Here is a 26,151-nt window from a genome sequence, read left to right on the forward strand (position 1 = left end):
CTCCAAATCCTGCTGACTGAAGCTCAGCTCTGATCTAGCTCTCTTCCAGTTCCTCAAACAGGCGCACCAGAGCTTTTTTTTCCCCAGAATGCAACTCCTGCTAAAGCTGACTACAGATGTCATAAAATATAAGTAAAGTTGATCTTTAATCAAGTTTTTGTAACATCTGCAGGTGTGGAGATTTGCCACGCTGCACTTCCTGTGTGGTGATGGACTTCTACACAAATCCAGATGTGCTCTTCTGCCCAAAAGGAAAGGACAGTTCATGCGACTGAGAGTGGTCACCAAAAACTAGTGAGCAGAGTGGAGGCAAACGAGTTATAAAGTCAAGTGAACTTAAGACACCATTAACCAATAACCATCACATGATAAAAAAAAACAATCCTGTGTGTGTGTGTGCGCACGTGCGTGCGTGTGCGCGTGCATGTGTGTTTTAAGTTTAATCATGCACACGTTCTCGCTATAGCCTTGGGGCTCTGAGACAAAGTGGAGCAAGTATTCTAAAGAAGTCCAATAACTTTTTTAATGACATAATTACTCTGAAATGAGTTTCTAGAAATGAACAAATGATTTCAAACAGTTCCACATTGCAGTAAGTGTACACACACACACACACACACACACACACACACACACACACACACACACACACACACACACACACACACACACACACACACAGGTGTTTAGTCAGAGGCACAGAGCCACAGATCGAGGGAGACATAACTACAGACAAAAGAAACACCCACGGGTTAAATTGAAAACTGGATTATTTTCAGGCTGACTTACGGCTCTCCAGATGCAGCAGCTCTGCACGGGTCCAAATCACTCAATAAACAAGCTCAACAAGCACTACAGCTCTTTATGCCTCAATTTAACACTCGGTGTGTGTGTGTGTGTGTGTGTGTGTGTGTTCTCTATCAGAGAACATCTTGGAGGTTGTGAGGTCGTTGTCGTCTCTTCCACTAACATCAGTAACAAACATGAATATCTGGATCAGAACACAACCAACTCTAGGAGGTGAAAGCTCGGTTCTGGTGCAGCCGACTGCTCATTCTCCACATCTTCTTGGGTTCGGTTTGTTTACACAGCTGATCCAAGTCCAGTGAGTTGATCTCTGTGGGAAGAAAAGCTCTGGCGCTCCTGTTTCAGGAGAAAGAAGTGAGCCGGGATCTGGAGACTTACTTCCTGATATTCAGACATCTGTCCTCTGATTGGCTAACAGCAACAAGACTCTACCACTGACTGTTTGCTCTGCAACGTTGATGTTTTATCTCCACAAATAACACACGCCTGGAGGAGTTCTGCTGTGTGGTGGAGTTGCTAATGCTAATGGTTTGCTTCTACTAGCGTAGACGTTCTCTGCTGTTTCCTGGACGCTAAACCAACAACAGCCTTCCCTGTCGTGAGTCCAGATGGGTGAGTCCATGAATGTTAGCGACAGTGTGACGTAGATCTGTCAGGACTTTCTAATCCTAGAGTTTCACCGTCTGTTTTCTATCAGAAGCTAATGCAGGAGATAGGGTCATGTTCAGCCTGCATGTTCATTTCCTAAGCTAACAGGTAAAAACCGGTTTCTCTGTGAACTTGGCCTTTAAGGATTGAATCGATGGAAGTGCACGGGCCGGTGCCACGAGGAAACGTGCATCCACAGACAAACAAGAGTTTAGATAAATATAAATTCGGCTTTGGACGGAGTTTCTTGCTTTAGTGTTGATTCTATGGTTGGGTTTGTGCTTGTCCTCCTGCCTCTGAAAGATGGGTTAGGGTTACCTTACCTTTAAAACTGTGGCAACAATAAACCTTTTGTCTGATAATGACCTTTAAGGCTCCACTAACTCATTTCTGTTTGTAAAAATTCAAAGTTAAAGGACACAGTGAGAGACCAAGGTTCTCTTTAAAGAAATGAAACGATTGCAGATGTTTGTGAGGTGCAGAACAGACGCTGTCGTGTTGAGCTGTGAGCCCGTCTCGTTGCTCCTGGGCCATGACGACTTGCCATCATTGATGAAACAATGAATTTTGAATTACCCCAGTGAATCCTAAAGAAAATGTCAGGACATTTGTCTGTGACCTGAATCTCAACACGCAGTCGGTCATGCAGGAAATCAACAACCTTAAACGCATCTTCCAACCAGAGGAAAATGTTAATGTAGTGGAACGGGCAGAGAGCCCAAGCTTTTGACTTTAATCACACGGAAACGTTCAGGAGGGACCTGAAGTCAGCTTCCATATCTGGGCTGAAGTCCTGTTTGGACCAAAATGAAAGGTTTAACTGTTTATTCATTTACCTGCACAAATAAATCAACGAGCACAGCTCAGCTCCAGGTGTGGTAATCCCAGTATTCCCACTCGCTTGAGAAAAACAACAACAAAACAACTGAAACACTTCACTTCTCTGATCATTTCACACGTTATTAACTGAGGCTCGACACACGGGAGGCGACATCGCCTCTCCTCCATTCATTTTCAACGAGACGTGTGCAACAAAGCGATAACGCGGGTCTCCCTCCTACCAAGCGAAACGCGAAAAACGTGCGTGTGAAATTTTGTGCTCGTGCACGTGTCGTGCACAGGCGACCCAGCGACGCGATCCCAGAAAGTTGAAACATTTTCAACTTTTCATCGCTGTCGCTCGGAAGAGGACCAATCAACGGAGGTTTCATTCACTGACCAATGAGCGGGCAGGATGCTCCGTACACCTCCGAGCAAACATGGAGGAGAAGTTGATACTTGCTGTGACGGATTTCCCAAAACTGTACAGTATTTCTACCAAATATAGTAAGATTTCACATAACTCTAGCGGCACCATGTGAAACATCATATCTACCGCTTTTTTAACTCGGAACCATTTCAATAACCTTAATTCCCTCCAACCTGACACAGCCAATCAAAACAACGGAAGATTCGATTTGGCCATGGAACGGAACGTGTCGACGACTTTGCCGCTGGCCGCCTCCCGTGTGTCAGGTGATAAAAGCAACAGCAACGAATTTCGCTGATCGTGGCCGTTTGTCGCCTCCCGTGTGTCAAGCCCATCAAACTGTAGCGAGGCGGCTCCATTAATATGATCTAATTTTCAAATCACTCCCTGAATCGTGTCTTTGTTGTCCCGGTCCACATCCAAGAGGCTCAAGTCCCGTTCCTGGAGGTATATCTCCATTTGTAAACCAGCTTGTGGTCCCAAAGATCTGGCTACAGTTTAAGAGCTAAGTATGAGATACGTTTCTGTTAGAAGAGATAAAAACTCCTCGGATGAGAAGGGAAACGTCTTCCATGAAACCGACAGATCCAGACTTCACAACCATGGTTCAAACGAACAACCAGAATGTGTGGAATATAAAATACTTAGTAAAGGAGAAAACAGTAAGTAACCAGGATGGAGCTTTTTTTTGTTTCACTGCATCTTTCTGATTCCACCTTCCAGAGTTTGGTTTTATTAAAACAGGAAGAGAAATTTAAAAATTGAGCATTACATAATAAACTACCTTATTTTCCGGACTATAAGCCGCTACTTTTTCCCACTCTTTGAACCATGAGGCTTATAATGAGGTGCAGCTTTAGTCAACCAGAAAGGATGGATGCTGGAAAGTCTGATGTAGACCACAACGTTCTACTAAACAGGTTAAATGCCCTGGCTGGGATTTCAGGTTCTGCTCTAGACTTGTGGCTTTTAGCCCGCTGCGGCTTATATTGAGGTGCGCTCTATAGTCAGGAAATTACGGTACCAACGAGGCGGTTAAGGTTGGAAAAAGGTGAGCTCCGTTTTCAGACAACTTCCTGGATTTGGTTCTCTGAAGCTTTAGTATTAAAGTGAATCCAAGTTCATAAATATTATTTGAAGAATTTATTTTTCAATATCCATAGTTTGGATTTTAATCTGTATTTTTGAATTTAAAGGGTTTTAATACATTTGACTGGATTTATGTTGTTATGAGATCTAGACTCTACTGTTAAGAACATTAATCAAATTATTCCACCCACGCTGCCATGTGCTGCAGCTGAATGTTGGTGGGCTGCCAGTAACGCCAATCACTGCGTCTTAATGGTCACATTTTATCATTCAGCACTTTTAGGATTTAATGAACAGAAAATGAATAAATGTACATGCATCTTTAAATAGCCAGGCTGTTTCCGGTGAGAGTTGGAAGCCGCCGAGGCGGCCCTGCTCAGAACTTTTATGGAAAGCCGAGGGGTTGAGAGGATCCATTTTGGTGGCCTGAGGATCAGGTCTCTGCTTTGTGCAGATGATGAGATCCTGTTGGCTTCATCAGAACGTGGTCTCCAGCTTTCGCTGGAGCGGTTCGCAGCCGGGTGTGAATCAGCTCCTCTAAATCTGAAACCATGGTCTGGAGCCAGAAAAGGGTAGAACGCCTTCTCCAGGTCAGGGACGAGGTCCTGCCTCAAGTGGAGGAGTTTAAATATCTCGGGTCTTATTCACGAGCTTCTCACCCTATCTCTAAGGGAGAGCCCAGCCACCATGCGGAGAAAACTCATTTCAGCCGCTTGTTTCCGTGATCTCGTTCCTTCGGTCACTACCCAAAGCTCGTGACCATAGGTGAGGGTAGGAACGTAGCTCGACCGGTAAATCGAGAGCTTCGCCTTCTGGCTCAGCTCTCTCTTCACCACGACAGACCGGTACAACACCCAGAAAGGGAATAGTTTGAAGAAATGGCCTTGCTTGGACTGATGAGGCAGTCAGCTTCGTCTCTTGAAAAAAAAAAAAAAACTTCCTGAAAACTACGGAGTCCGTGCCGTGGACGTTTTTCAGAGATGGTCTCTGATCTCTGCTGCTGCGGCCCGGAGCCACCGGAAACTACAAAAGTCCAGGTAAGCTTTTAACTTTTATGTAACGTTTGTGCAGCGCTGAGAGCTCCAGACAGGATGACGTTTGGCTCTTAACAGCAGTTTATGAAAGTAGTGAGGACAGCTGGAAAATGCTCCGTGTCCTCACTACTCTGTAAACAATCACAAACAACGTTTTCTAAACTATTCTGTGGGTTCATTATAAGTTTCTGAGACGAGTGACTGTCTAAAGTCACGTGTGTAACTACAATTCAGCAGCGAGGTGTGTTGAAGCGGTCATCAGCTGATCAGGGGCTAAAGGGGAGGATGCTTAAGCGCATCAGGGGCAGCGAGGAACAAGAAAGTTGTGATGAGGTTGGAGATCACACCAGATTCGCTGCTGCAGGCGTGGATCTGCGGGTCTGCAGCCATCCGAGTCTTTACGTGACAGCGGGACTTCCCATGTGAGGAAGGTCTGCTCACCTGTTCATCGCTCAGGCGTCAGATCATTGGATCCTCGTCATGATCTTTTATCTTCCCATCATCCTCCAGTCATCCAACTGGAACCAGTTAGTGTTCCTGATCATTCTCAGAATATGTCACGCCTGCTCTGGTGTTAAAAGTTAGTACATTTAAGTCCTAGATCATATTTGTGCCTGTTCTACTGTCATTTCAAGGATTTATATATATATATATATATATATATATATATATATATATATATATATACCGTTAATCCTCTAATATTAGCCTGTATTTAATTAATGGCCGGGTTTCATATTTTGGCCGGTGTCGGAGTCGGCGGAGGTGAATAATGGCCGGTTTTTTATTGTGGCCGGGTGGAATGTGGTAACAAGCAAGTACGGGGGGCGGTTGTGTCATCCGTCTCACTTTTGATTTGCCAGTGATAGACCGCGAGGGTAACTTTAACCGTGCGGAGACGAAGAGGAGGCGAAAATTTGATATCAAGTTCAAAGAGAACGTGCTGATTATGCTGCAGAACACTCTGGGGAGCAGTAGCAGGGGTTGTATGAACTAGTCGACTTCACTATAGTGACTTGTTATGTCTGTCATCGACTAGTCGCTGTCACGTGATGATGACCGGCAAGATGCAGTCCTCGGAAAAGACAGCAGCCTGCTGTCAGCAGGTGACAAGCTCCTGCGCGTCCGGAGGCAACGCGCTGTGTCAGAGCGTCGGTACTGACACCCGCCGTAAAACGGACATTTAACCAAATTGTGACGTTTACCCTCTTGCAATTTAACCTTCCCCTCACCCTCATCCTAACCTTAACCAGCTTGCGCATGCAAAGCTCTGATTGTTGACGCGCTCCAGACATCTGCGTCCTGAGCACGGCCACAGTAACATTATCAAATCAGGTGTCGCCACCTCAAAAACTAATTTAACACGCGATCGTTCATGTCGGCTCATTTCCTTTTATGTTTTCTGTCTTTTATTTGTGCCTGATGTGTTTCGCTGCTGTGGAGCGGGGCGCATCACCTTGTCCTCCGGTGACACACTGATCACTGATGCGGCCGGCAAGCAGGGAGAGCTCCGCTGTTTTTGCGGTCGGTAGATCTTTTAGAACTGCAGTTCAAAGGTAACTCATGAGGTGAATATATATGAACCCAGGTAGCAGTTTCTCTTTAGGACTGAGAGGAGATGCAGGAAGATAATAAACAGGCAGGACAGAAAAATAGTCAAATAACAACAAGTTAGTTTTTGTACCTGGTGGTTGCAACAAACAGACACCATTGAAGGTAATCAGAAGTGAGGAACAGAAAATGAAATAATTATTTTAATGTTTAGAGCAGCAGGAACTCCGAGAGGCTGCAGGCGCATCAGTGAGTTTGCGGCCGCTGCGCAGGGGGGGGGGGGGGGGGGGGGGGGCTGAAACAGAAACTACCATTGTTAAAAGAAATGTGTTTAACTTTGAAAATGTGGGTGCAATTTTAATTGTCAAAAACTCCAGCGAACCATTAGTTCATTTTGCTCAAATAGAAATTGAGGCCTGCCTCTAATACTGGCCCTCCTTCCAATAAAGGCCTGGAGCTTGATGAGCTTGAGTCAAATACAGGATGTATTAGAGGATTTATGGTATATATATATATATATATATATATATATATATATATATATATATATATATATATGTGTGTGTGTGTGTGTGTGTGTGTGTGTGTTTACTACATTATGCAAAGTAGAAATGCTAAAATCAAACATCCAATTATACAATCAAGTGAAACAGGAAAAATTTGAATCTGGTGCAAAAGTCCATTTATTTGGTACTTCAACTAGAGAGAGAGATAATTTAAAGACTCAGGAACCCTTTTCAGGTGTTTTCTTTTGTTAATTATACATTTTAATTGATTTGGGTCTTGTTTCATATCACAAAGGGACATTTGAATGATTAAAGCTTTAGTTTAAAGTAATAATAACTGTGTCTAATGGTTCTCTGCCTCATTTTGAATGCAAAAATTTGCTTTGAGGCACGTTTCCTCGATTGATTAAAATGTGATTAATTTATATTCATTAATTACAAAGCCTCTAATTAATTAGATTATTTTAAAATCAAGTCCCTCCCCTAAAATAAAATGATCAAGTCGAGGATTTAGCAGAAACATCTCATTATCACCCCATCTTCCAACCTGAGTCCTGGTTTAAAATATGACAGAAATAATCCCAGAATAACTAAATACCTGGATAAAGTCAAACCAACAACAGAACATGAACAGCCTAGTCTTGGCTGCACACAGACTAGCTGTTAGCTCATCAATCCTAAAGGGTGTAAACTACTCCTCCAAACAGAAAGCCATCTACTTAAGACCCCAGAAACTGACCCGTTAGCTGTCACACCACATGAAGCCGTGTCTCTAGTCCTTCCTTGATTTGCTCTGACTTTAACACTCACCTACAACAATTCCAGTGTTTTTATTCCGTATTCTGTCAGGCAGACCCAAGAAAAGCTGCATCAACAGCTCAGCATCCAAGGAACCCTGATTTATGTAGATCTCATATTGCTGTAAAGCAGCTTTCATGTATTATTCACACCAACAACTGTGTGTGTGTGTGTGTGTGTGTGTGTGTGTGTGTGTGTGTGTGTGTGTGTGTGTGTGTGTGTGTGTGTGTGTGTGTGTGTGTGTTGCATCTGCTACACACTCATCAGGAACAGAGCGATAACGGAGACAATGTGAGCAGCTGATTGGGTGAAAACAAAGGTGGATGTAGGGAAACTAACATGTCGGGTTTCAGCTGAGAGTTTTTCATTTTTAAAGCCTCAAAGCAACACGAGACCAGATAAATCACACATCCAGAAATAAGCAGACCTGACTTGTTTTTGCCTGGTTTGGCTGCTTATTGCTCAGTGACATCACAAACACAGACTTTTGCATTTACCAGCCTTCAACAGAAAGACTAAAAGCATCAGATTTATTTACATTGAATCATTAGAAGCAACGTAATGCAAAGAATGGGAGGTTATTGATAGAACAGCTAGTCACCAGGGGTCAGAGGTCAGGATGGATTACTGTGTTGAAGTCATGAATCAGTTAAAAATTCTAGTCTTCTAGTTTTGGTAGGGACACATTTTCAAATGAAAACAGAAAAGCTTAAAATACAATAAAACTCAGAGGGATAAAATGATCTGTACTCTCTCCAGCATCAGCATCTAAAGACTTCTACAACACAAAGAGTTTCACCACGAGGGATCTGAGGGGAGAGTTTACAGCAGACAAAAGTGTAAATGAGCCTTTTGTGTGATGATTCAAATCTGAATATTTGATCTGAACACATTTTGTCTTGTTTGATGTTGAAGCTCAGAGAAAAGGTTTTAGATCCGCCACCAGACTGAACGCTGAACAAAAGCAGAAACTGGTGAGAAGACAAAGCCGACATCTAGTACGGCTTTCTGACTCATCAGCAACAAAGCTAAAGCTGCACTCACGATGGTGAAGTTCATGACCTTGAGGATCCAGATAGTTAGCGCCAGGTTGATCAGGATCAGGATCATCAGCAGTAGGACGAAGAAGTAAAGGCAGCGCTTCCTCCAGCCGTAGATTCCCACTTTGTACACTTGTGGTTTCTCTGAGCTCTGGACATTGTTCCTATGAGAGCACTGTTCTTGGGTCATCTGAAAAGAGAGAGGACACAAAAGCCATGGTGTTACACCTAAAACCTGCGTTGAACCATGCACACGTACAACAGATAGATGCTGAAAGGGTTTCCTCAACTAGAAACACGGTTCCTACCAGCGGACACATCCCATCACCCCTAGGAACATTGGGGCGTCCATACTGGAAACACAACAAACAGATGCAGCTCTGCTGAACCTTTTTGGAAGCTGGTCTGAAGATGAGACTGGAGTCATCTGAACGTTTGCACTAATAACACACCATAAATATTCTCACACACTCCCAGTCCAATCCTCTCCACTGGGCCGATGGCCAGCCAGTCACTTGGCACCGTGACACACAGGATAGTTAGCAATTGCATTGACTGATTACCCCATAAGTGGTCTATAACTCCATTATAACCCCCCCGGCCCATTGATGTGCTGATAGTGGCGATTAATGATGATTCTAATTGTCGGTCTATGAGGACGATAAGGCATTGTTCACTTCCAGCACTAAACTGATGCCCTAATAACTCTGGAAAAAACACGATTTACTGTCCAGCATGCATTGCAGCGTGAGCCTCACACCACCAAAACCAATTGTTTTTGACAACCACAGACATTAGTCGCTAAGTGAAACAAATGGGACACGACAGGGCCGATAAAAAGTGCCGAAAGCAGCGGGGGAGACGAAGCACCAGTCGGCTGAAATAATAATAATAATTCCAATCTACTGTGGAAATTTCCTTTTATTTCTCATGTAAATAAACAAATTAAAAAGTAGATCAAGTGAAATGCAAGTGTGAGGGTTCAAAGCAATCTTAGAGCCAAGAGCAAATCCAGACCCCGCCCCCGTAATCTGACTGGGTTCGAGAAGCGCCCCCATCCAGTCGTTCAGCCTTTAGACGTTTATTATAGCTGTACCAAGATGAATAAGACAAAACGTTAGGACTGTTGAATATTTACTGACAAACAAATCGGATGACTGATGATTTATATTAAAATGCACCCATTGGCTAATAAATGTCACACCTTTATGGATGCATTTCAATGTTTTGCTGTGATTCTAGACTGGCTGTGTCTGGATTTTAAAGGAAGACACTGCTGGGCCGTGACGACATCTAGAGCTGAAATGTTTTCATTAGAAATGAGATCAACTCTAACGTGGTTTTAGTTTATGCTATGCTAGTGTTGTTTGGCTGTTATTAAACTGAGAGAATGAGACATTTTTAAACAGGCTTTATGCATGAGCAGGTTATGCAGTGGGACACGATGACGCTGCAGTCAAACCGATTCTTGTAGCAAAGTGAATTATGTCCTAATTTCTTAGCATTTTTACACATTTGTTCATCCTTTGAGACAAGTTTCTGATGCACAGGAAACTCTTGAGATTCAATTTTGTCTTTGATTTTTGTTTTATTGACACACTTAGCCCAGTATCTCATTGGACGGTCACTGTTGACTACCGATTGAAAACATTTGCAAGGGATTTTAGAAAGGGTTCTGAAAAATAGTTGCTAAGTCACTGCATCTGGAACATTTCTCACATCTGTCTCAATCGGCTCTTACTTTAGTTTTTAGGTCAGAACTTACGAGTTTAGGTGGATCTGGAGACAAAGTTGCCTCTAAAACGAAGATAAACAGCAACACGATTGAGACATAATTGTGTATAAATTACAGGTTTAAACTTGGCAGTCACAATTTATTTGTTCCTTTAAAGGTGTGATTTGTAAGACTGACATCCTGTGGTCAAATGTGGTTACTGCAGGTCGTAGCCAGTTACAGGACAGAAGATTCCAGAAGACGAGCAAAGACGAGTCGTGAACAGCAAGTAGAAATGTAGATAAATCCATTGTTATATCTGGTGTTATTAGTCTTGGGTGTTGTAGTGAAATATTGCTATCTCAGCGTAATGTTCTACGAACTGACGCGAGTAGTTGCAAAACCCCCAAGAAGCTCCGAAGTTCGGAGACGTTGGTCGGAGGTGTGATGGTGGCAACGCCCTGAATTCGGCCAAGTTGAGGCTGCACTCCCAGTGGTCCCACCAGGAGGCCAACGTACTGAACTTGCGACCTGCACCACTGTCCTTTGGCGAGAGAGATCTTTGCACCCGCCGCCGCGAGCTGACCCATGACATGGACATTGTAATTAGATCGAGATATTATAATCAGAAGTGGTTGTTTTTATCATCAGGGAGTTTACTTAAGCACTTTGTATTGACTGGGAGACAAGAAAAGAGAGAGTTGGGATCGTTTAAGAATCTTTAATTTCTATAATTATAAATTCTTACAATCTACCAGGACTAACTCTGAGATGGATGCATATGGATTAGAATGTTATCGTGTTGGTGTGTGTGTGTGTGTGTGTGTGTGTGTGTGTGTGTTCAGAATCTCTAGGCTGACGTAGGCAGATCTGGTTGTTACGACTATGAACCACGAGGCTTCAGAAGCTGATGACATGAGCAGCCATTTTGCCGTGACTATGTACCGTCTGGAGCCTCCCGTGTAGATCAGGAATGCCAGGTCCTCGGACCTTCAGATGTACTGGAGCTGGTAGAACAGCGGTCACAGCACGACAAAGCCCGTCTGCGGATCGACTCCCAGTAGTAGTGGCAGGTGTCAGCGAGTTCAGCTCTTATTTTGAAGGGACGTCGTCTTGTTGTTCAAACGACGGAAATCTCCAGCTTGACAGTTCTCAGCTTAAAGTAGGAAAGTACAGCTGGCCAGTCTGTACTTCTCTTTTTGGCGGTGATGGATTGAGAGCTGGTTGAAAACAATGTTGAGAGTATGATGTAACTCCTTTGGAGCTCAGATCGAACAGAGCTGAGGTTAAAATGGAACTGAGTATAAAATGGCGTTGCCTTGTTTTATATCTCCCAGTTGTTTATAAATCTTAGTAAACCGGATTGGACAACTTCATTAAACAGCCCAGATTCTGCCCTACGACAGACGAAAGTTCTGATTGGCTGAGAACAATGTGTCATGCGTTTCCATGTTAATGTAGATCAGTCTGTCTGGTGCAGTCCTGTTTATTCATTAAACACATAACTCATGACATCTTTATTTCACAGATCATTCACCCGATTATTATTGATCAACATATGTTTCGACTAGCTTTATCACAAATAAAGTACTTTGATTAATTAAAAGCGTTCTTCTTTTCTCCTTCTGGCTCTTCTGGAATGTAAACATTCTGAAACCAGCACCCGACCTTGGCGATTCCTACACGTTGTTACTGTGTAAAGGGGCAGCTGTTTATGGGCAGACAATTAGGATATTCATAACGCTACAGTGTTTACCGGTAGGAAACACTTATTACACTAGCTCTCATAGCTTTGACTCATTAAAGGAAGTAAAATGCCACCATTGACTCATTATTCACTTCAGACAGACTTTACTGTAACATCCAGCTGTTGGTGATTGAAAAAGCAGCTTGAAATATTTAGAGCCGACTGCGTGCTTGTAATTCGCCGTTAGCATTATTAGCTCAATGTTAGCCTATAGCCTACTTCACCAGATAGGAGTAAAACAAAAAGATGCCATCACTTCTTAGGACAATAACTTCTGGGCCGCTCCTGTTTACTGGCTTCAGCACTTTAAAACACCTCTGGAGCTTTTTGTCTGCCGGTGTTGAATTAGCTCGTTAGCTCGCTGTAGATTTGGCAACCTCACAAACTCACAGACTGTAAACAGTAGCTACGTCCCACTTTCGTTTTATTCAGAAGGAGAAAAGCTGACAACCCCCAGCCGGATGAGAATGATAAGTGTCTCCTTCCAACATGATTGGGACATAGACTGTCTTGTGATTTTTTCACTATTGAATTCTTACTCTGTAACACACGGTGCCTTTAAGTGCTTTACAATTTTAACCCTAATCGTTCCCTCATCGGATGTCAGTTTGCAGTTTACAAATGTTTCTGTCCACTTGAACAGCAACCAAAGCAACCATGATCTCATGGTCTCAATATTCCAAAGAAAAATAGTCAAGATGGCATTTCACAACATAAATGTGAATATGAAGGAATGACATCTGTGAGCCTCTTTTGGCTAAATGAAAAGTCTGAGCCTAAATTAAAGCAGCGAGCGACCTGAACAGAAAGACTGGGTCTTTCTAATGGTTAAATCAGCTACTTCTGCACCAGCTTTAACACCGCCTTACAGATCTGATTGCTCGTGGTGAGTTTTCAGTTCAACTCATTTAGCCAGAAACACGAGCCAAGACGATCTCAGGCTGTTTGGCAATATCCTCTCAGCTCCTCTCCTGCTGTGTGACTGGATTATTAAAGCACCTGATCCTGCATTGCTTTCCGTTTCCATCTGCGAACGCCAACTACAGCGCAGAGCGATGCCTGGAACGAACCGCTGGCCCGTCCAATCAGTCGTGTAAAGAGGATCCAGTTGGGCTGACAGGAATTCTTTGACATTTGTTTACACCCACGAAGCCTGATTATGAAGAAGCACACAGACCATCCGAAGGCTGGCAGACAGGTTTTCCATTTCCTCTTTGTAGATTGGTTCTGATATTTTCTTGTCTGGTGTGACAGGCTCAGATAACTGACCCTGAACCTGATTTAAAAGGAAGCAGATTATGGTGGAAAAATCAGGAGTTGGTGTCAGCCGGAAAGCTGTAATATTAAAGTTTTGTGGGGCTGGGATTGCACTTCATGTCCGAGGTTACGGCTGGGCAATATATCGATGTTTTTTTTAGCAAGAAATAAGATGATTTTATATTGACTTTATACAACTTGGCTAGCTGCTATGCTAGTGATTAGCCGTTATGCTAATGACTAGCTTGCTCCGTCACTAAGCGGTCATTCAGACGTCCGCTCCATCAGAAAGCCTCTCAGTCAATGTTCTGCCCTAAACTTTGGCTCCCTGGGTTTTAATAATTTGGGGGCATTCGTTCATGCTTCAGAGAGTCTTTTCATCATGGCTGGGTTCTGTTTTTCCGTTCTACTTGTGCGGAAAGACGCGCCATCCCCTCCCCCCGTGTAATCAGGAAACATCTATAGAGAGCCGGAGTGGCCAAATTACCTCAAACATGTTGTAACAATTAAATAGTTAAGGTTAGGGTTAACGTTTTATTTTGAAGGTCAGTTCAGAGGGTGGGAGAATAGTTCTGGTTAGGAAATGCTCCGTTACTAGGGCTGCAACGATTTGTCGACAAATATTGACAATAGAAATAGTCGACATGCGCAATAGCTTCTCTGCTGAGCGTCAACAGAAATGGCGGCGTCCAACACAGCAGCTACGCGTACCAAAGCATCTAAAGTTTGGGAGCATTTTAGCCGGGATTCTGCGAATAAAAAGATTAACTGCATTAATTGCAAAGCAGTCCTCGCATATCACGGCAGCACCTCTGTGGTGCATGAACAGTTAACGAGAAAGCACGTCGGACAGTTGAATGAAACAGAGTCTGACTCACCTCGGTAAGATTTAAATAACACGAAAGCCAAAATGTTTAGTTTTCATTTTTTAAACGTATTTTTGCTTTTAAAAAAGAGATTTAATGTTATGCCCGACTGTGTCTGACAAAAGTATTTTAATTTTATTTATGCATTTTTGTTGTACTGACTGAGCACTGTGCCTAATTGGTGTTAGACAGGGTATTTTTATTTACTGTTAGTATGAATCGGCCTATCAGCAGCAAAGTTCAATAAAATATGCATTTTCCATTGAAGAAGAAGAAGAAGAAGAAAGTACCATTTCTATAGCGCCTCTCAAGATAAAAATCACGAGGCGCTTCACAAAAGCAAACAATGTAAAAATACAAAAAAACATTTAGAAAATATTTAAAAATATATTTAAAATGAGCAAAAATAGACAATTGTGATTAAGAACATGTTAAGAAAGAGAGAGAGTGAACAGGAAAGAGGGAAATCGGTGGATCCTGAGGACGGTGGAATAGTTGAGGAGAGCAGAATAAAGAGAGAGAGGTGAAGAAGGTCATACAAAAGCCAGCTTGAACAAGTGAGTCTTCAGCTGCTTTTTAAAGGAGACCACTGAGTCCACTGATCTCAGGCTCAGGGGGAGAGAGGTCCAGAGTCTGGGGGCCACAGCAGCAGATGATCTGTCACCTTTGACCTTTAGCCTGGTGCTGCACAACCAGTAGGCTTTGATCACTGGACCTCAGGGACCTGCTGGGGGTGTAGGGACTAAGAAGATCACCAATGTAAGATGGTGCTTGTCCATGTAAGGCCCTATAGACCAGAACCAGGATCTTGAAATGAACCCTGAAGTTGACTGGCAGCCAGTGAAGCTGGAGGAGAAGCGGGGTGATGTGGGTGTGTTTGGAGGACTTGGTCAGAAGCCGAGCACAGCCATTCTGAACCACCTGTAGACGGTTCAGGGAGGCTCTGCTCAGACACGTGAAAAGAGAGTTACCCATCTTTGTTGTGCTTATTATCATTTTTCAGATAATTAAAGCAATCTCATGCTAAATTTAAGAAAAATGTAATAATTATCTGATTAGTCAACTAATCGTTACAATAGCTGGTGACTAGTCGACTATTAAAATAATCATTAGGTGCAGCCCTATCCGTTACGAGCGAATCTCTTGCCAAAGTTAAGAGTTTGTAGGGCGTGGGTTACGGCCGACAGTAGCCCGAAAATAGCACCCATAAAAGAGTGACCAGAGAGTGAGAGTCATTACAACATGATCTCTGAAATGAGTCCGTGTTTACCCTAACAACTCCACGGTGCACGACCCATGTGAGTGTAATCTAGATGCAATTACATCCTGAACTTAGCTTCACTTGGTAGATGTAATTGTCTCTGTCAAGAAACAATTACAGGTAATAATGTTAAAGATGCAATATGAGCCACCTCTAGATGGAATTTAAATTATTTGACAATACTTATAAATACAGAACAAAGAGTGCCTGCGGGGGCATTTCAGACATCTCTAGCGCTCGAGACAGATGGATAATTTATTACAGATCGAAGGTCCAGTTTACATTAAAAACAGTTAAAGTTACAGTCCCATTAGTTGTCACACACACAGGTGTGTGTGCGAAATTTGTTCTCCGCATTTGACCCATCCCCTGGGGGAGCGGTGAGCCGCAGACACAGCCGCGCTCGAGAACTATTTGGTGGTTTAACCCCCCAATCCAACCCCTTAATGCTGAGTGTCAAGCAGGGACGCATTGGGTCCCATTTTTTCAAAGTCTTTGGTACAACCCGACCAGGAGTCGAACCCCTGATCTCCCAGTCTCAGGGCGGACACTCTACCACTACGCCACTGAGAAAGAAAAACAGCTACAAATACTAAATAAAAACAAACCAGGTGTGTGTTTTAACCGACTGCTGTGTTTCTAAAGCTCACACTGGTGGAGAATCGGCACTAACGCTAACATAAGGCTAAGAATCAATACATTGTTGTGTATTTAATCTGCTGATGGGTTTATGTATGAGAGAGCTTGAAGGGAGTTAACTTGTAAATATTTTACAGGAGGAAAAATATCGCGATATATATCGTAAATCAGAATTCAGGTAAAAGACAGAGGGTCCACATGGCCCAGCCCTATCCGAGATTATCTAAATAATTCAAAAAACTTCATTTAATTTCAAACAAGCTGAAAATCTTTTTTTTTGTAAGATGTCAAGCTTTTTTTTCAAAATTCAGTTATGTTTAAATTAAGTGAAACAAACGTACGGCATGACCGAAAAACAAAAGCGAAGGAAAAATAAATCATTAAAGAAAAACCAGCGTGCATGGAAAAGCTGCCAAGAGCCTCCAGGTGTGGAGAGGAAAGTTGGCAGGAGAGCAGAAGTGGTTCTGAGTCCAGCGATGGAGGGTGGTGCTGCTTCTCCACAAACCTGCTGATGGTCTTCACCATCTGGAGCAGAGCGCTCTGCAGCCACATGCTTCTGTTTAATGAAGTGAAGAGAATTAACTGTAACCCGCTTTCATTTGATTCTTTTTGTGAGTTTGTTTGCAGAAGTAAGTTAAAAAAGCCATAAATGAATAAAATGAATGAATGTTATTTTTGTTTTCAACAGTATGTATTTTATGTTTGAATTTATCACAGAGTGACCACCTCAACGTTTCTGCCTTTCTGTAGCGATCAATAAACATTTGAAAAAGCCAACAATCTTTTATATAGCGCCTTTTAAGATAAAAATCATAAGGCACTTTACAAAAACATCCATCCATCCATCCATCCATTTTCATCCGCTTATCCTGAGTCAGTTCATGGGGGCAGCAGCCTAAGTCGAGAGGCCCAGACTTCCCTCTCCCCAGCCACTTGGGCCAGCTCTTCCGGGGGAATCCCGAGGCGTTCCCTGGCCAGGTGAGAGACATAGTCCCTCCATCGTGTCCTGGGTCTACCTTTAGGTCTTCTAACGGTTCAACACATTCTCACACCCTAAGCGTCGGAAACAAACGCTTGGTCAGCCACCCTCCACATCAGACCCCAGACACCAAAAGTGCCCTTTTTCGTTACTTATGTGCGAAAAAGGGTTTTTCCCTTTTTTAACTGCAGATCCCAATGCAGCGTAAAACTGACGTGATTAGATATCTGCTGATGCGGCACTGAACCAGCTCGTTTAACCGCACCTAAACCTTAACGTTTCACTATTTATAATCTTCCCCTCACCCTCATCCTAACCTTAACCCTCTTGCTACCTAAAACGTTACTCTCACTGTGATCAAGCGTTTGTTTCCCATGCATTCTGACTCTGACAGTCAGAGTCTGACTGTCAATATTTGTATTTGCCGCCCAAGGGGAACGTTAGAACATACCATCTGGCGAGGGGGAGGTTACAAATTCCCTCTACTTTTAACCTCCATCGTGGTAGTTGAAACCTCCCCCTCGTGTTGGCTCAGTCCAAACTCGACCAATGACGAGGCGGCTCCCGCCCTTCACTTCAAAGAGCCGGCTTTTAGAGCGACTGATGCATCACTAACGTGTTCGCTAGCAAGATGGTTAAGGTTAGGATAGGGGTGAGGGGAAGGTTTAATAATAGGACAAGGTTAAGGTGAGGTACAATGAGCTTGTTTGGTGCCCTGGCTGCGGACATCCCATCTCGTCAGTTTTACGCTGCATTGAGATCAGCAGTCAAATAAGGGAAAAAACCCTTTTCGCACATAAGAAACAAAAAAGGGCACTTTTGGTGTCAGGGGTCTGACGTGGAGGGTGGCTGACCAAGCGTTTGTTTTTGACACTCTGGGAATGAGAATGTGTTGCACGGTTGGACGTGCCCGGAAAACCTCACCAGGGAGGCGTCCAGGAGGCATCCTGACCAGATGCCTGAGCCACCTCAACTGGCTCCTCTCGATGTGGAGGAGCAGTGGGTCTACTCCGAGCCCCTCCTGAATGACCGAGCTTCTCACCCTATCTCTAAGGGAGAGCTCAGCCACCCTGCGGAGAAAACTCATTTTGGCCGCTTGAATCCACGATCTCGTTTTTTCAGTCACTACCCAAAGCTCGTGACCATAGGTGAGGGTAGGAACGTAGATCGACCGGTAAATCGAGAGCTTCACCTTCAAAGCTCAGCTCTCTCTTCACCACGACAGACCGGTACAACGCCCGCATCACTGCAGATGCAGCACAAATCCTCCTGTCGATCTCACGCTCCAGTTTTCTCTCACTCGTGAACAAGACCCTGAGATACTTAAACTCCTCCACTTGGGGCAGGACCTCATCCCTGACCTGGAGAAGGCATTCTACCCTTTTCCGACTCACAAAAACACAAAATTTTAAATATAAAAATAAATAAATGAAAATTATAAAAAAAATGTTTTAAATGAAAATATCAAATAAAATTAAATTAAAATTGTGATTAAAAGGGAAAAGGAAAGGGAGAGAGACACATGTGTCACTGGTATTGTAACATAATGGAGAATAAACTTATTTACTGCATCAAACCAAAAAATTGAGCTTTATAACTATAAGTACTTAAAGGGGCATTATGGAAGTTTGACAGCCAAAACATGTATAGAAATAATAAATGTCTTCTTCTTACATTCTCCTGCAATGCCCTGGTCCTGTAGAATGAGCCCTGGCATTTTTACTGTGATTGCCTGTTTTTCTGTAAAATCACAGAAAAAGAGAGATGCTCGGGTCGAGCAGGCTGCTTCATGCGCGTTCACGCTCAGGCATCGTTCTTTGAACATTGTTTCAGCTGTCATCAAGAATATAAATGTTACAGATACAAAGTACGCCACTGGCGCTATAGCTAGTAAGACGTCGGACTCTCGTTCAGAAGAGCCAGATTTGATTCTGGATGTGAACATAGTTCATGTAGAGTTTCTTTTTTACATTAATGGTATTTTTTTTACAGTAAGACGCCCAAATTTTATTTGAGACTCGCCGAACAGCATTGAATTCACAGATAAAAAAGATGTGGGTTCAACTTTCATTTTGGCACAATTTTTCAAGCAAGGGAAGGGAATGATCTGAGCATGCAGGAGGACTGACCCATCTTAAACCTTTGTCGGCTGTGCTGAAGAGAAAGATACAGAACCAAATTATTTGATTAAATAGCTCCTGTCCTCTGTCCTCCGGGCCACACGCACACACACACACACACACACACACACACACACACACACACACACACACACGCACACACACACACGCACGCACGCACGCACGCACACACACACACACACACACACACACACACACACACACACACACACACACACACACACACACACACACACAGAAGGGACTGTCTCAGCTGTTATTTTCTTTAACGAGTGTGCACGTACAGCATGAGCGCCTCATGCACGAGCCTACTATTGAAGCTGCCGTTACGCTTTTGGCCTGAGGGGGCAATCGCGAGCATAAAAATTCAAAACTCCGTAAAGTCCCTTTAAATACTCACCTGTCTAAATACATTGTATTTTTCTACCAGTTCAGTAAAATACTTAGTATTTTCCACAAGGCTGTAAAACAGCTTATGGGGGAAATTAAGCATAATTAATACTGTAACATTTACACAGAGACTGTAGAGCTGTAGACAGGAAACCGCTCTGGGTTTCGATCCTGTTGCTTCTAACAGAAAGTTCTGGAGCTGCCACCAGCCAGACAAACTGATCAGAGACCTAACCACGGATCCCAGTTCTCCATCAGACTGTCTCCTTAATGAAATTAAGCAATGGTAAATTCAAGCCAAAGTCTTAGAAATCATTTTATATTTATTTCTTCAACAAACCTATTAACTACATTTAAAACGAATCCAAAAGAATGCCGGAGGAACAAAAATCTAAATTTAAATACGAAGAGTAAACATCCAAAAACCCATCAGGAGCCGCAGGAACGGGATCGGGATCGGGAAAGCTGCGACCTGCAGGGCTCTAGTGTTGGTCTTGTTTTCAAACAAATGTAAATTTTATGTATAAATCATTCAGTGGGAGAATTTATTATTTAAAACAGATTGACAAGCAGATGGGAAGACTAATCAAAAGTCCAAACACAACAACAGCTTTCCAATAGTTCTCCAACTTTTATAAACGCACTCATTGCTTGATTGGTTTCTTGTTCCTTCGTATACATCCTGTTGCACTGTGGATCCGCTCTCCTCACCGAGTGTCTCACAAATCAAATAAATGCACTGCAGTAATGAAATATAACTGCTCTCTCCTCAGTGCTTCGACAGACTCTACACGCATGCACAAAAGTACTGATAGCTTTCCAATAAAGTCCGACGGGACACTCTGACTGAGAAACAAAACAGGGCTAAGCTGGAAGCTAAATAATGGCCACTCTCACAAGAGTGGAGGTGTGTGTGTGTTAAGAAAGGGGCTGAGAAGCCAGGGAGGAAGAAAATAAGTGGCAAACTGGTGGCAAATCAAATCACTGGCCATTGAGCCTTTTTTTCTCCTCCCACCACTGTCCAATGGTGCCACTAGTTTAGCCAACGATTCATTCACAGGGCCCGCCGAAAACCCGGCGGTCCACAAACAAAGTCTGTCTCTGATTAAGGAGAGAAATGAGCTTTTACAAAATGTTATTGGTCAATCCTGCCGCCAAATAGCCAAGCAGCTCCCCATTAGGACTTTTATAGATGGAACGTGGAGCCGATGGCTGCTGCTGCCAATTCATTCACTATTATAGGGGCTTGAACGCCGTCTGACTTAACAAACACAAACCTGCAGGAGCTGAATGCAGTCTGAAGAAATGCATGGGTGAACAGCCATGGAAATATGCTGACTAATGAATTACAGGTAGCTGAAAGGTCAGAAGGTCAGCTCTCTTCTTGGCACCAAACCTCTGAACTCACTGGTTGAATTTGACGACTTCTTTGTCCGTCGCTTACAGCACCAACATTCAGCATCAACTAGGACTCAAAGTTCTACAAACAACAACACATTCAAGAGGAAAACAGGGGAATGTCTCCACTGTGGGATCAATAAAGTCCATTCAATTCAATTCTAACTGAAGATACTATTGTAGAAATGAAGACTGGCACCCAGCAGCGTTCTTCGGGATCCCGGGTCCAGTCCCAGACCAGAAGGACCATAAACAGAAGAAGTACAGACCCTTTTGTTTGGTTAACTGTTGTTATTAGTAATTAAATCTTTAATCAGTGGAAAGTCGGATTAGTCACCGACACCTTTACTACCAAATTAAAACGTAAAGAGATAGAAACTGTAAGAAGAGCAACACAGCTAACAGCAGGTAACCCAGCTGCCTAAACGCGTCTCTACATCCCCTGGATTATTCTTCCACAGGTATTCATTCCACCTATCCAAGCTCTACGTAATACCAAAGGCTTTGCAACAATATCAGATAAATAAACAAAAGGTGTCGACAACAAAAACACAATCCACCCTTTTCATGCTGTTTTCCACACTCGCACGTCTCTGGAAGAACCTCCAGAGTACGGTGGGACCTTCTGGTTCAGCAGCTTCTCCTGGACTCTTTGGCAGCTTTTCTCATGTGAACTGCTTCAATGAAGGTCACAGTGCTGCATCACCAAGGTCTACAACCAGACACCTTCCCATGAATGGACGGGCTCTCAAGTAGCCAAACACCAAAAGTAGGATCAGAGAGGAGGGGTGACCCTGCTGGTCAGAACCTTTTTAGATGCAACCCACGGCAACCAGGTGAGTACTAATTAGTTTCCTTTGCTGAGATTAAAAAACATTTTATTATCAAGGTACTATGTGATTTGAAAGCACGTTGTGTGTCTCCTGTGTGTTACAGAGTTACGTATAATTGGATTTCTGCTCTGAATAACTGATTTCCCACTTCCAATAATTCATAAAGCACCGAGCAATGGGGCGACGAGGGCCTTTTCTGGACCAGCTGAAGCTCTGTTGTTGTTATTCAGACACCGTGTGAGGTTACATCAAACAGCTCTATCAGTTACCACCCTCTGAGCTCAAGCTTTTAACACCAAACCGCTTTATGGTTTTAAAATAAGTAACAACTAGTTTACTTTGATTAAGATTTTACAGAAACAAATTCCCAAATGGGATGAAAGAAGAGAAGTGAGGTACTCCCCGCCCAGCTCCAGTGTTTAACAGAAACGTGACTTGTTAAAGGAAAGAGGTTAAAAACAAAGAAAGCACCAACGTTTGGGTGAGGGGAGACAGGCCAACACTCCTTTGTCCCACCAGAGAACTGATGATGCTGAACTGTCTGTTTTCCAGGCTTTCTCTCCTCCTTCATCCCTTTCAACCGCTGCCCCCTCTTTGCTGTTAGAGGCTAACATCTTAATAATTGTGTCATGAACCACAAACACTCATATGCTTTGCAGTGGAAGCAACCTCAGGGGATGTATCGGTGCTGAATAATAACATTAACTTTGTTTGTAGAGCACTTCAGCTGAACTTCTCAGTTCAATTAGGTTCTCACTTACTGGTGAACACGGTAGAAACAGTTGATTGATGATTAGGAAATATTATTCTTTGCTGTGAGTTATGTCAACGCTATAGCCGTCAGATTTTGGTAAATCCTCGACCAACAGTGCAGGTTGGAAAACATGGCGACACTCAGTATAACAGAAAACTGTTGGGAGTTCAGTTGTTGCTGGAATTTTTAACCCATCTGGTTCCGTCAGTCAGAAAGTGCAGAATTTGTGGGAAGAGTTGGTGACACGAATGCAAACAAACAAACAAACAAACAAACAAAATTAAGAGACCAAGGGACAAAAAGGTTTGTCAGTTTTCATATGATCATAGATAAAAAGGTGGTTCAGGAGTACTCCAACCAACACCTGCAGCGAAAAACTACAACATCTACATCTACAGTAAAGGCCCATCCTTGCCAGTGGCATCACACAGAGTAGGCGGAGTCTCTATAAACAGGAAGTAACCTCTGATCAGAGTAAAAGGTTTTGGGGGATTTGGACTGTCTCTCTACACAAACACGATAAACCAACCCATTCTCACTCCCAGCGCATCAAAAACTAACGCTTGGTCAGCCACCCTCCACGTCAAACCCCTGACGCCAAAGTGCCCTTTTTCGTCACTTATGTACTAAAAGTTTTTTTCCCCTTTTCTAACTGCAGATCCCAATGCAGCGTAAAACTGACGCGATGGGATGCCCGCAGCCGGGACACCAAAAAAACTCATTGTACCGCACCCGAACCTTATCCTCTCACCCCTATCCTAACCTTAACCATCTTGCTAGCCAAGCATTTGTTTAACACATAAACTTAGTTCTGTTAGGTTTGGACCGAGGCAACGCGAGGGGGAGGTTTCAACTACCATGGTGCAGGTTAGAAGTAGAGGGTATTTGTAACCTCCCTCTTGCCAGATGGTATGGTCCAACGTTCCCATTGCCTGGGCGGCAGATCCCAAAATTCACAGTCAGAATGCATGGGAAACAAACGCTTGGTCACTGTGAGAGTAACGTTTTAGGTAGCAAGAGGGTTAAGGTTAGTGTGAGGGTGAGGGGAAGGGGAAGGTTATAAATAGGTTATAAAGGTTTAGGTGTGGTTAAATGAGCTGGTTCGGTGCCGCATCAGCGGACATCCCAGCGCGTCAGTGTTACGCTGCATTGGGATCTGCAGTCAGAAAGGAGAAAACCCCATTTTCCTACTTAAGAGACGAAAAAGGACACTTTTGGCGTCTGGGGTTTGATGTGGAGGGTGGCTGACCAAGCGTTTGATTTTGACGCGCTGGGAGTGAGAATGTGTTGAATAAACACACTTTGTCCCAGCTGCGGTGAAAAGGCTCGCTAAAACACAAACGAACGTCCCCAAATATTTAAAAACCATGAAGCCAAATACGAAGTTTAGGGCAGAACATTGGCCCAGAGGTTTCCTGATCGAGCAGATGCGTGAGAATACATATGATCGCTTAGAGACGCAACAATAGTGCTAGCGGTAGTGGCTCGTGTAGTTATATCGATGAACAAACATCACCACAATTTGAAATTATATCCATAATTTAAAAATATCACGATATCGCCCAGCCCTAGATCAGAGCAACACTCATGGCTAGCCTCGCTAACAAATTAGCAGGGGATTTCCTATTTCAGTACTATTACCAATACTTTGATAACGTTTTACTCAAGTACAAGCAAAAGTATTTGCCAAAACTCAAGTTAAAGTAAAAAGTATCGTAAATACTCAAAGTAAAAGTTACTAAGTTACTAAGTAGTGAAGTGTCTAAGTAGTGAAATATCACAACGCTAGCTCACAACGCGCTTGTATGCGCATGCACACACACCACTAGCTCATACCATAACCCCAAGCTTATCCAGTGGTGATCCTAACCTTAATCTAAACTCAACAAAACTAATCTAACTCACACCATACCGCTAAAAAACACTATAAGGTGCTTGACATCAACTGCAGCAGCAACATGCCCTCCCCGAGTGGATCACAGGGACCAGGCAGATGTTTTAGAGTAAAGCTGCAGCAAGTGTGGCTGTTTAACTTCCTCATTATAAAAAGTGTACACCCCCATCCCCCACGGGTGAGACGCGGCACACACGCAGGTGTCTCTCATTCGGTTCCGACGCTGCAAAGTGCAATACTTTAAATTCATCACTTTTTTTCTCAGGAAACAGATATGAAAATGTAGCAAAGTGCAATTCCTTTTAAAAAACATACTCAAGTAAAAGTAAAAGTACAGACTTTAGAAACAACTTAAAAAGTATAAATACACAAAAAAAAACTACTCAATTACAGTAATGCGAGTAAATGTCATTCGTTGCTTTCCACCTCTGCACATTGGTGGCTTATTTCTGGTACTTAAAACTTTATAAATGAAGAAAGCCAAGCTCGTGTGTTAGAACGCATTACCGAATGATTTTTACTTCTGCAACGTGTTGCTGCGCTCTGATGTCATCACCCTGTCTGACCAACCGGCTGTGGGTAGAAACACATTAGCAGTGTCAGCGTTGATGAAGGAGAGTCAGACGAAGCTGGCTTCAGGGAACCAAAAGCCCAAGCCGTGATCCCGACAGCTCTCAGCTCATGTTCCTGACTGGGCTTTGTTTACCTCTGCACAAGAGATTCAGTACACGTCAACAACTTCAGACTCAGTAACAGCTTCTTGTTGGGTTGAAGGAAAATCACATTGGATTGTTGCTTCACTGTAAAGAGCTGCCTGTAATCAGTAACCATGGAGACGAGAAAGACCTTCATAATTACAGGCTGACAGCCCCTAATTAATTAACCCAAGAAAGAAATGAGTCGTGTAAAGAATCGATCATTATCAACCAGCACTGTGACTGGAGAAGCCGTGTTTCATCTGATTTTTCTAAGGGCTTTCATCTGAAGTGCCTCGTAGCTCAGATGGGTTCATAAAAAGAGCTCACAACAGAGCGCACCATTCAAGGTTTTTACTCAGGTTGATCACAGAGGAAGTGAAACTAAACACTGGATCAGAGCTTAGAATAAAAATCAGATGCAGACATAAAGAGCGACGGAGGGCAGGCTGAACATGTCCTCCTCTCTGGAGGTGGAGGCTGTATACTTTTAAAACATGAGCTGAAACCAGACTGAGGCTAACTGCTGATCCCTGGGATGGGCAACTCCAGTGTGAGGATCTGTTTACCGACTCTTGTGAAAACCTCCACAGCGGCTGAGTGAGAACAGGTGTGGTGGGTCTGAACCACAGGTGTGGCTGCTGAAGCTGATGGTCTTCTACCCGTCCGAACGAAATGTCTCAGTGGAATTAAATAAACACGTCCTATTTCACAGCTTTTCTGAGGTGAAACACTTTACGAAAGGATTGTGTTGAAGGCATTTTTTCTCCAGAAGATAAATGTAAGCTCTGGTTTTGAAGGTCAGTACAGATGTCCGAGCTGCCGATACCGGTTCAGAAAATTTGGATTTATTTTAAAGAA

At 43.3% G+C, this 26,151-nt stretch overlaps 1 protein-coding gene across 3 annotated transcripts in view; it reads right to left on the minus strand.

Moving 5' to 3' along the window:
• Positions 1-26,151, minus strand: part of sgcd (sarcoglycan, delta (dystrophin-associated glycoprotein)) — a 381,774-nt gene that overhangs the window by 81,674 nt on the left and 273,949 nt on the right. For all 3 annotated transcript variants that reach the window (XM_054730942.2, XM_015961860.3, XM_070555961.1), the window contains one exon: positions 8,727-8,912. In XM_054730942.2, the coding sequence (XP_054586917.1) occupies positions 8,727-8,912 (186 nt within the window). The remainder of the gene's footprint in view (positions 1-8,726; positions 8,913-26,151) is intronic.

This window comes from Nothobranchius furzeri, chromosome 10, assembly GCF_043380555.1.
Source record: "Nothobranchius furzeri strain GRZ-AD chromosome 10, NfurGRZ-RIMD1, whole genome shotgun sequence".
In the NCBI taxonomy this organism is placed as follows: domain Eukaryota; kingdom Metazoa; phylum Chordata; class Actinopteri; order Cyprinodontiformes; family Nothobranchiidae; genus Nothobranchius; species Nothobranchius furzeri.